Below are 12501 nucleotides of genomic sequence, written 5' to 3'. Positions count from 1 at the left end.
AGAAATAGATTAAAAATAAAATCGTTTTTATCATATTTAAAATTTTTAAGGCGCTATAGCAACAACAACAAATCAATAACAATAACAAGCATATTCGAGGTTTCGGATGTTTACTGCTAGTTGTGAAAACCTTAAACAAAATATTTTAATTTACTTAAACATTTTTACGGCAAATTTTCTGCTCCAACACAATCCTGTCATCCGGATTAATTGTGCCTTATTGCTATTTTTAGGCCACAAGCCTAAAAACGACTTTTTAATTTTTTTTTGTTCACGTGAAAAGCCGACGTTTTCGGTATTTACAACTTTTTCGGTTTATATGACAGCTATATCAGGTTATCAACCGATAACCTGATAACCTGTGCCATACTTGGCACAGTTATTGGATATCATAACAAAACACGTTTTGCAAAATTTCATTCCAATCGGATAAGAATTGCGCACTCTAGAGGCTCAAGAAGTCAAGACCCAAGATCGGTTTATATGGCAGCTATATCAGGTTATGGACCGATTTGAACCATACTTGGCACAGTTGTTGGATATCATAACAAAACACGTTTTGCAAAATTTCATTCCAATCGGATAAGAATTGCGCACTCTAGAGGCTCAAGAAGTCAAGACCCAAGATCGGTTTATATGGCAGCTATATCAGGTTATGGACCGATTTGAACCTTACTTGGCACAGTTGTTGGATATCATAACAAAACACGTTTTGCAAAATTTCATTCCAATCGGATAAGAATTGCGCACTCTAGAGGCTCAAGAAGTCAAGACCCAAGATCGGTTCATATGGCAGCTATATCAGGTTATGGACCGATTTGAACCATACTTGGCACAGTTGTTGGATATCATAACAAAACACGTCGTGCAAACTTTCATCTCAATCGGATAAGAATTGCGCACTCTAGAGACTCAAGAACTCAAGACCTAAGATCGGTTTATATGGCAGCTATATCAAAACAAAATAAGAAGTATTTGTGAAAAATTTCAAGCGGCTAGCTTTACTCCTTCGGAAGTTAGCGTACTTTCGACAGACAGACGGATGGACGGACGGACAGACGAACGGATATGGCTAGATCGACATAAAATGTCACGACGATGAAGAATATATATACTTTATGGGGTCTCCGACGAATATTTCGAGTAGTCACAAACAGAATGACGAAGTTAGTATACCCCCATCCTATGGTGGAGGGTATAAAAATAGCTTGAAGATCACTAGATTGAAGAATTGACACATGAAGAGATGTATGTACAGCAGGCTGGGGACTTGTGAGTCGGCCAACGGGAAGCTCAGTTAACACGGTGGCGCTGAAGAGGGACCCTAACCAGTCAACCGAAACGTCCGTCATTCCGCCTGTATGTCTGGCCATGTCTTTTCCGTGATCAATAGAAAACCTTTCATTCTAGTGATATTCATACTCACTGCACTTTGGGAGATTATTAATAAATGTCTGTTTGCGCTTTATTATTAAAAAATATGTGAAATCAACGATCACCAAGCAGTTTCGTCAACCATAATGTATGCTAAACTAATTTCGATTAATAAAGACATTACGTACGACCACAAACTTGTTATGAGTTTTTATCACTTTGAGCCATTTTTTAAGTGCTTCAAATTTAGAGTTTGAAAATTTGTATTAATTTTCCATTTTATTTCTTAAATACTTGCAGAGAAATGCGTCATGCACGTCGTCCTATGCCGCCACAAAGAGGCACCGGTGGCAAGTCATCATTTTCCTCCCGGCCTTCGACAAGAAATCCGGCGAATAATAATCCCAATAACTTCTAACATAAAATCAGCGTGCAGCGTAAACTGTTGGCTTTAGTTTATACTTTACTTAAATTATAAATTTATTTAACATAACACACCAACAACAACAACAACAACCACAACATCAACTAAACACAAAAACCACAAAAAAAGATTAACTATTAAATCAATTTCCTATGCAATTACAATTACATTACTATCCTTTTGGGTATATTCATTTCTTGTTAAGAGACATTAAACTATCTTATAGACATTTTTGGTTGAAGGGTATTATTGAAATTTAATTTAAAAGAAATTAAAAAAAAAAAAACACAAAAAACATGAAAAAACCGGCTTAACACAAATTTCCCCATTCGCGCACAACTCCCCCTAGTGAGTTGGGCAGAGGAAATTTAGTGCAGAGAAAGAAAAAAAGCAAGCATGTTAATCCATTAACATGTAAAACTTAAAAAAGTTTAATTTATTTTAGTTTTTTCTTTGTTTTGTATTATTTTCTCTTCTTATGGGAACAAACGACCCGTAAACACACACTCAACACATGTTCACACATTGATACACACACACACACACACACATATTTCGAAAAAGCTACAATGAAACTATTTTATAAATTTATTACAACTTTTTATTATGTGTAATTTATAATGTATTACCTATATGCAAATACAAAACTAGTAACAACAACAACCTTCTAAAATTGATTGTTATCGATAACAACAGAGTATCATTAATATTATTTAAATCATTTAATGTAATTTAATTTTTTATTTTCAAATTTAGAAAAAGAAAATGAGAATACGGTTTGTTACTTACACACGTCCATTTAATACAATTGAAAGAAAACAAAAAAAAACCATTTTTAAGAACCAGAAAACAAAATATCTTAAAATTAACCAAATCAAATACATCCCTACACCCACACACAAAGATTTCTTTAAGAAAGATTTTTCTACAAAATCCCTTATCAAACAACAACAAGTCACTATTGTCATTCTTTGTTTCTTTTTGGTTTTTTGTTTTTTTTTTTTTTTTGTTAAACAATTCTGCTGTTGTTATGCCATTTACAACAGTTGCCATTGTTGAAATGAGAAGCTATAGTAATGAAGGCAATCAAACCCCCAACTATACCGCCTCTCTCAAAACAGTGAGCCTTTTAGTTAAACTATTTGAATGCTTCTTGAAAAGAACATCATACACTATTGTTAAATTTTTGTTTTTGACATTCTTTATGCCGTATTTTATGCGTTGGGTAGATTTTTGTTTTGAATTAACATTCTTTGGTATTGAAGGAACATGCAAACGCTGTACGCAAAATTACTATGAAAAATTAAATAGAAGAAGAAAGTCTATGGCAAACAAATTATTAACAAATAAAATTATATATAATTTTATAAGACAAAGAGTAAATACATAACAATTTTTGGTGTTTTTTGATAGACAAGTTTAGACAAAAAAAAAAAAAAAAAAAAAATAAAAAATGAAATTTATGTTGAAAAAATTATGAAAATTGGTAATAATTCACGGTAGTGGCAGCATAAGAAAACCTGTAGTTATTGTTTTAAAATAAACAGAAAAATAATAAATATTATAGATAAATTCCTAGAAGGAGAGGCATGCGTTTTACTCCCTTGCCTTTAAACATTTTCAATGAAACATACATAGTTGGGTATACTAAAATTAGATCGACCCTCAATCATTAAACAATTATGGGAACTAGTGAATACAGCAATGCAATATGATTTATTGGTAATTTGAAAACCTGCAAAACCCCCCCACACACACACAAATCAATAATTGCAACAATTGAAAACTAGTAAAATGTTGTGCAAACCCAAAACCACCACCACCAGCACCGGCACCAACATCGGCCCACAGCTAGTTTTGCTTCCCTGGATACTTACCGAAAAAGACATGATTCATTTGTAGTTAGCCAAGCAATTTATGTGTCCCCCCCCCCCTATGAATTATCTTTAAGTTTATGTCCCTTTCCGCCTGAGAATATTGATTCATTGATTTTTTTTATTTATCATTTGTTTTTGTTTTCTCCTTTGTTCAACTCAATATTCTAATGTGCTTTTAATTTAGTGTTATTTTCTAATTTATGAAAAAACAAAACGAAAATTGTAAGTGAATTCCTAGTTATAGGCATGTTAGCAAAATAAAAATAAACTCACAAAAAAACAACAACAAATTTATTTATAAAAAAAATAAACAATCCATTATTTAATATTTATACAAAACCACACATATATTGTTTTGTTATTTCAGCGTTATGGGTAGTCTACAAATTACAGAAAATGTTGGCGATTACGGGCTTCTTTCGCCCCAAGAAATAATGTGCCTAAATTGTTAACTTTACTTTTACTTCAAATAGCTATGGCAGAATATTTGTTCCACTAGCCGAACGTAGCACAGTGGTTAGCATGTCCGCCTAAGACGCTGAACGTCTGGGTTCGAATCCTGGCAGGAAGATCAGAAAATTTTTCAGCGGTGGTTATCCCCTCCTAATGCTGGCAACACTTGTGAGGTACTTTGCCATGTAAAAACTTCTCCTATAAAAAACTTCGGCCATAAAAAGGAGGTCCCTTATCAATGAGCTTAAATTTGAATCGGACAGCACTCATTGATTTGTGAGAAGTTTGCCCCAGTTCCTTAATGGAATGTTCATGGGCAAAGCGTTCCAAGCGCCTCGATCTTCTATGCTCATTCTAAAATCTCTGACACCAAGTATCGAGGTGTCTCCCACCACACGATCTTTCCATCGGGCTTTTGGTCTTCCCGGTTTGCGAGTATCACCGTGTTTGCCTTCAAAAAAAATTCTTTGCTGGATCTTCTTCATCCATTCTGACAACAAGACCTAGCCAAGGCAACCGTTGTATTTTGATGCGTGTAACTATGCTATCGTCGTCATACAGCTCGTGGTTCATACGTCGCCTATATTCTCCATCAACGCAAGCTGGTCCATATATTTTACGAAGAATCTTTCTCTCAAATACTCTGCCTCATCTGCTTTCACAAGCACCCATGCTTCAGAACCATATAACAGCACGGCTAGTATCAGTGTCTTGTATAGTGTAATCTTCGTCTGTCGAGAGGTCGCCTTATTTCTAAACCGCTTACTTAGTTCAAAGTAGTGTCATTCGCTTCGGTTACGGCGGTGCCGAGGTAGATAAACTTACTGACTATCTCAAAGTTGGGGTTCCCAACTTTCTCCATTTTCTTTATCTGCTCGGTTGTACAAAACGTTTTGGGAGTTGAAATCATCCCTTTCGTCTTATCTTCATTTACTTCCAGACCCATTTTCACTGACCCTCTTTCGATTCTTTCAGTGGCTGCAGTTACTACTTTCGGTGACCGACCTATGATATCGATGTCGTCGCCATAGGCGAGTAGCATGTGTTCTCTTGTGATTAGTGTGTCATATCTATTCACATCTGCATCTCTTATAATCTTTTCCAACAGGATATCAAAAAGTGATCACACGATAGGCTGTCTCCTTGTCTGAAACCTCGTTTGGTAGTATATGGTTCGGAGAGATTTTTTCTTATTCTTACTGTGGAACGCGTATCAGCAAGTGTCATCCTGCAGAGTCTTATTAATTTTGCAGGGATACCAAACTCAGACATGGCTTAAAGTACCTTTGAACGTAAAGGAGTATCGATGGCGGCTTTGTAGTCAGCAAAGAGATGGTAGGTGTTGATTTGTCCTTCTCGGGTCTTTTCCAGGATTTGGCGCAGTGTGAATATCTGGTCCAGGGTGGATTTACCAGGTCTAAAGCCGCATTGATAGGGCCCAATTATCTCATTGACTTTAGGTTTTAATCTTTCACACAGTACACTCGAGAGTATCTTGTATGCGATGGGGAGGAGACTTATTCCTCTGTAGTTGGCACATTGCGTCTTGTCTCCTTTCTTGTGTACGGGACATAGTATGATGAGGTTCCAATCATCGGATATGCGTTTTTCTAGCCAGATTGCACAGATAAGCGGATGCATACGCCTTATCAGCGTGTCGCCTTTCGTCTTAAATAGTTCAGCGGGTAACCCGTCACTGCTACTTGGACCTCATTTTGACTAGGTAAACATTATATACCATCATCAGGGATTGGTTCTGCGGTATTCTCTTCGCCGCCAACGTCGGACACTAGCAGTTGGGTAAACTGTTCTTTCCATATCCTCAACATGTTATCTGTGTCAGTTATCAGATTTCCTTCTTTGTCTCTGCAGGAGGATGTGCCTGCACCAAAGTCATCGGTTTGATGTTTAATTCTTTGGTAGAATTTCCGGACATAGTTTTACGGGACGAGTTGCTAACCCAGCGCCCCAAAATCCCCCATGGGTTTTGTGGGATTGCACATGTATCCCTAGTTATGGCGAGGCGCTTGCTCAAGATCCGACGCTCGCCTCCAGCCACCCCTAACATGGGAATAGACGCTGATGTTGGCCATAGGTTATTTGAAGGCGCCAATAAATCGCCTAAATTGTATAAACTTTCATTATAAGTTGCATCCTTTCACGGGGTATTTTCAGATGTTTAGCCATTTGATTGCCACTATGGCATGAATTTCTTGCAATTCGATCCTTAACTCGCCGAACAGTTGCTGCAGTTTTTATACCCTTCATCATAGGATGGGGGCATACTAATTTCGTCATTCTGTTTGTAAAACCTCGAAATATGCGTCTAAGACCCCATAAAGTCTGTCTGTCGAAAGCACGCTTACTTTCGAAGGAGTAAAGCTAGGCGGTTGAAATTTTGCATAAATACTTTTTAATAGTGTAGGTCGGTTGGGATTGGGTGAATGGGCCAAATCGGTCCATATTATGATAAGCTGCCATATAAACCGATATTGGCTCTTGATTTCTTGAGTTTATAGAGGGCACAATTCTCGTCCGATTTAACTGCACGTGGTGTTTTGGTATCATTTCCAATAACTTTGCTAAGTATGGTTCAAATCCGTTCATAACCTCATATAGCTGCCATATAAACCGATCTTGGGTCTTGACTTCTTCAGCTTTTAGATGGCGCACTTCTTATCCGATTTGGCTGTAATTTTGCATGTACTGTTTTGGTATCACTTCCAATAATTGTGCTATGTATGGTTCAAATCGGTCTAAAACCTTATATAGCTGCCATAAAAACCGATCTTGGGTCTTGACTTCTTGAGCCTCTAGAAGGCTCAATTCTCATCCGATATGGCTGAAATGTACAACGGCTTCTCCCATGACAACAACATTTAACATTCGTGTCCAATGTGATCTGAAAACCAATCTCCCGATTTTGCTTCATGAACCCGAACAAGGCGCAATTCTAATCCGAATGGACTGAAATATAACGCAATGACTTCTTTTTGAGTAAACTCAGAAATAAATGTCTTTGGTGTCTTGAAAAGAATATTATGAGCTGTCAATAAATCAAATACCATGTAGCTGTCATTTCAAGTTTGTCAGATATATCAGTGTGAATTTGGTAGCACATCGTGTCAGATACTTACTTACTTTAATTGGCTATGACAGAATATTTGTTCCACTAGCCGAACGTACAATAGCGTTCCAAGCGCCTTGATCTTCTGCGCTCATTCTAAAATATCTGACACCAAGTTTCGAGGTGTCTCCCACAACTTGATCTTTCCATCGGGCTTGTGGTTTTCCCGGTTTTCGTGTACAACCGTGTTTGCCTTCAAACGACTTCTTTGCTGCAGCTTCTTCATCCACATCGTGTCAGATATCCTGTAGTATTTGACAAAGATCATACGCATTTCGCGTATGTGGAATCTACGAAATAAGCCATTTGAGATAAGTGTGTTTGCTGAGCATTATTTTCTCAAACTACTACCATCCTCATAGCGTTTGTTACAATGACAACAATTCACCCACCACCAAATATGGGTGCTTTTGTGTGAAACGAGCTTTTGTTTTTGGAATCAACATCCAGATTTGTATATTTTCTATGTACACAGAAAAAAATAAATATCGGTTTCAGTCAGGAAATTAATTAATCCAATTAACTTTTTAATTGAAACTGCGTCAATCACGAAAAACATAATGTCAATCACAGTTTTTAAGAAAGGTGATTGAAAAAAAGTTCGATTTAAAAAAATTGCATATTCAATTAAAAAATGATTAGAAATTTTGAAATTCCCAATTAATTCTTGGTTGATTTAATTAGAAAAATGATTGCAATTTTTATTAATTTTTTAATTGATTGTTTGCGAAAAGTTCGCTGAATATGTTAAACTCCTGGAACAATTATTTTAAGTCTGGGAATAAGGGCGGAAGTCGGGAGTGTGTAAATAAGGATTTGTCGAAATTTTGAACTTTGTTTCCTGTTGAATCAAAATTTCGTTAAAATCGGTGCAGATTTAGATATAGCTGCCATATATATCTTTCATCCGCTATGGACTTTTAAGGCTGTAGAATCCACAATTTTGGTCCGATCTTTACAAAATTTAACATAAGGTGGTTTATTTGACGTCTTAATATGAGTGCTAAATTTCGTCAAAATCGGCCCAGATTTAGTTATAAGTCCCATATATTGGGTTGCCCAAAAAGTAATTGCGGATTTTTCATATAGTAGGCGTTGACAAATTTTTTCACAGCTTGTGACTCTGTAATTGCATTCTTTCTTCTGTCAGTTATCAGCTGTTACTTTTAGCTTGCTTTCGAAAAAAAGTTTAAAAAAAGTATATTTGATTAAAGTTCATTCTAAGTTTTATTAAAAATGCATGTACTTTCTTTAAAAAAATCCGCAATTACTTTTTGGGCAACCCAATATATCTTTCATCCGATATGGACTTTTAAGGCTGTAGAAGCCTCAATTTTAGTCCCAATTTGGTCCGATCTTTTTTCCCAAGTCCCAATACGTGCTTAGAATTTCATAAAATCGGTCCTGATTGAGATATAGCTGCCATACATATATTGCATACGACATTGAGTTTTAAGACAATAAAGCCACCATTTTGGTCAGATCTCTACAATAGTGGTCGCGAGATGTTCTATGTGACGTCCCAGTATGTGTGCAAAATTTCATCAAAATCGGCACAGATTTAGATATTGTATTTTTTTTATCCGATATGGCCTTTTAAGGCTGCAGAAATCCACAATTTTTGTTTTATCGTAAGAAAATCTTACAAGGTTCCATTTGATAATTCAATAGATATGCAAAATTAAAGTCTGACTAAATTTGGAGTTAAATTCTATACATTAAAAGTAGTACGTAGACTAGGTGATGTAGGGTATTATATAATCGGCCCCGCCTGACTTTTGCCTTACCTTACTGGTTTTTGGTCATTGGAAAAACTTTTGGGTAGACAGATAGAAGGGTATATTTTATAACACCAGTAAATTTTTTTTGCAAAGATTATATTCTAATTCCATATAGGCTTGAAAAGTAAAAAACTTAACAGTTTTTGGGTAATGTAGGTGATGTCAGTGGTGGTGGTGGTGGTAATACTTTCGGAATTAACTTATAACAGGAGTTTTAATCCTAGCTACAGTACATTTCAATTTACTAGCAAATACATACAATAATAATTAGCAAACAAAATAACGGAAAAGCCCAAATTAATACGGATAGCAAACTATTTTTCTATACCGCCTAAAACTATGCAATAAAATTAATATGTACTTAACTATTCACTTATAGCAAGCAACCTATGGGTCACTCATCACAAAGCTACCGTGTGTTTCAATTTAATCTTCCATCAAACAACATGGCAGTACTTTGAAGAGCTGACTTTATGAAATAAATAAAATTAGTTGATTATGCTTAATCTCATTATGTAGCTTAGAAACAACACCCTTGCACTTATTTCAGTTGGAACTTCAAAAAAAACCATCTTTAAAAATAGAAGAACAAAAAACGCACGTAAATAAAAAACATTTCAATTACCGAGCCATTAAAAAAAGAATTTATTTAAGAAAAAAAAAACGACTTACAGCACACTCATTCCATACCAAAAAAATCATCGAATTGTCCAAATAAAAACAAAAAAGTATTGAATAAAAAGCAAAACAAATTAAAAAACGTTTTACCTCCCTATTTTATTTTTAAAATTTGTTTTAGATATCTGTTTATCGTCAGAGTAAATTTTTTGTAAATAGACCATTTTAACACAAGAATTTTTCATCATCTATTCACACTTATTTACCGTCCCTTTTTGTAAAAAACAAACTTACATACAAACAAACTAACTAATATAATAAACAACATTTAAATACAAATTTTCTGTTACAAATAAAAAAGCAAATTTATAATTGTGATAAGAACACAAATGAAAAAATACGAAAGCAAATGTTTTATGATATACAAAAATATACATGGACATTTTATAATCAACCCACAATGCATATATTCTAAATTTGTGAAACTTTCCCAAAGTATTGTCTATACCAGAAGCGTCTAGCCTTTGAAACTGCATTAGTGTTACCCCTTTGGAGAGCGATCTGAAAAGGCCTTAGGCAAGGAGAGGATTGGTGTTAGAGATATTATCCTAAAAGTTCATTATTGCTACGAAAAAAAAAACTGAATAAAAACAAATCTAAAGTTTTATTTCAGTCAATATCATGGTGGGCAAAAATAAATTCCAAACTTCATGTCTCAAGAGGAGCATTTGACGCACCAACACCTAAATATCCTTTTCCTACGTTTCTGTTGTTTTGTCTATAAACTTTTACATGAAATAAATAAAATATACATAGAAACAATATTAAATAAAATATGACAACAACATATTGATAACTGATACCTTATTAGAATTCTAAACTAAAACTAACCGAGAACATTTTACACCAAAATCTCTCAAAATAGTTGAAAAAAGAAAACAAAACAAACAGTCAACAACAACAATTACACTTATACAAATTTCAACATTATTGATGCAACAATAAAATTTACCAATTTTTGAAACCTACAAAAGTAAAACAGAAAATTAGAATTAAAAAAAGTCCCAATCAGAATTTTTCAATACGACAAATTTCTTAAACATCCCAAGAAACATTTGTAAATTAAAAAAAAAAATATTTGTGAATATAAAAAAAAAACATGTTAAATTAAACCATTTTTATTGAAGGGAAGAAAGCAAACACAATTATGATGATAAAAAACAATTGGTTAGAATTAATATACCAACATAAAACAGATATATGAATATTATTGTCTAATGGAATCATGAATAAAAGTCAATGAGAAAATCACCTTCCCTAAGTGTCTTTTGAATTTGCAAGTCGTAGGTGTTCTTTCTACATTAGGGTGGAAACATTACTAAAAAATGTCAATATCTGTAACTAATTCCTGTATGCAAACTCAATCAAAGCTCAAAACCCATATTCACTTTTATATACAGTACCGAAAGATGGTGCTGGGTACATTTAATTAAAAAATTCGCTGAATTCGGACCTACAAAAGATGGCAGTCAGCCATTAGGCTCACTTAGACGTTTTCGTTCATTGTGATACCACAGGAACTGAAGAAAGAAGATGTCTTCTAGTTTCTACCGTTGAACCATCCAGATCGCTATAAAAAGCCCAATAACTTGCGAATGTTCACATCCGCTAAATCAGACAGGTTCTCTAAGAAATGAGAACCTAAAGTGGAACTCCTTCAGACTGCCAGTGCGGGACACACACGCACACATGCCAAATGTTATAGAGTCTGTTCTTCCTCCTTATAGCTTCTGCAGAGGTCGTAACTTGCTAACTTCAGTCTGTCAGCATGTTTTCCGATCAGATAGTAACCTTTCATAACGGACAATGACTGAGACGTCTGTTATAGCTAGCGACAGCAAAGCGGTAGACCTCTTCAAGTCTAGATTTGGCTACATAACTTTGGAACAACTTCCATCTTAGACGGATTTACACCAAGACCATGTTCAGTAACTTAATGTAAATGTTGTTGTTCCAACCAAATCCTTGCACATAATTATAGAACAGGCAGCAGAACTTAATACATACCTCCAAGCAGGGACGTAGCCAGGATTTTATTTATTTTTTTTGGGGGGAGGGGGGGTCCCTCATACAATTATTCAAAATCGAAAATTGCTGTGAAATTGGTAAAGATACTTTAATTTTTTTTTGAAAATTTTCGTCGCTAATGTGTGCAGGAATTGGCCCATCGGCGGTGACATGTAGTTAAAGTCAGAGCTGAATTTTTTATGGCTTGCCAACACACTATTTTCAGGCTGATCTTAATCCTTCAAAGCTTCAACATGTGCTTGTCTTTGCGAATATCTTAGTTTTATAGTGATAGTTTTGATGAACCAGCTTCAGTATGATGAAATTTTTATACCCTCCACCATAGGATGGGGGTAGACTAATTTCGTAATTCTGTTTGTAACATCTCGACATATGCGTCTAAGACCCCATAAAGTATATATATTCTTGATCGTCGTGACATTTTAAGTCGAACTAGCCATGTCCATCCGCCCGTCTGTCTGTCGAAAGCACGCTAACTTTTGAAGGAGTAGAGCTAGCCGCTTGAAATTTTGCACAAATACTTCTTATTGGTGTAGGTCGACTGGGATTGTAAATGGGCCAAATCGGTCCATGTTTTGATATAGCTGTCATAAAACCGATCTTGGGTCTTGATTTCTTGAGCCTCTAGAGGGCGCAATTCTTATCCAATTTTATTGAAATTTTGCACGTAGTGTTTTGGTAGCACTTCCAACAACTGCGCTATGTGTGGTTTAAATGGGTTCATGTTTTGATATAGCTGCCTTATAAACCGATTTTGGG

At 35.2% G+C, this 12501-nt stretch overlaps 1 protein-coding gene across 3 annotated transcripts in view; it reads left to right on the top strand.

Annotated features, from left to right (window-relative positions):
• Window positions 1–10966, top strand: part of LOC106085012 (protein bicaudal D) — a 112077-nt gene extending 101111 nt beyond the window's left edge. For all 3 annotated transcript variants that reach the window (XM_013249010.2, XM_013249009.2, XM_013249012.2), the window contains one exon: window positions 1675–10966. In XM_013249010.2, coding sequence (XP_013104464.1) covers window positions 1675–1792 — 118 coding nt within the window. In that variant the 3' untranslated portion in view covers window positions 1793–10966. The remainder of the gene's footprint in view (window positions 1–1674) is intronic.
• The last annotated feature ends 1535 nt before the right edge of the window (window positions 10967–12501 follow it).

Source organism: Stomoxys calcitrans, chromosome 3, assembly GCF_963082655.1.
Source record: "Stomoxys calcitrans chromosome 3, idStoCalc2.1, whole genome shotgun sequence".
NCBI classification, from domain to species: Eukaryota; Metazoa; Arthropoda; class Insecta; order Diptera; family Muscidae; genus Stomoxys; species Stomoxys calcitrans.
The sequence above is the reverse complement of the archived record's forward strand: the minus strand, read 5'-3'. Positions and strand labels throughout refer to the sequence as shown.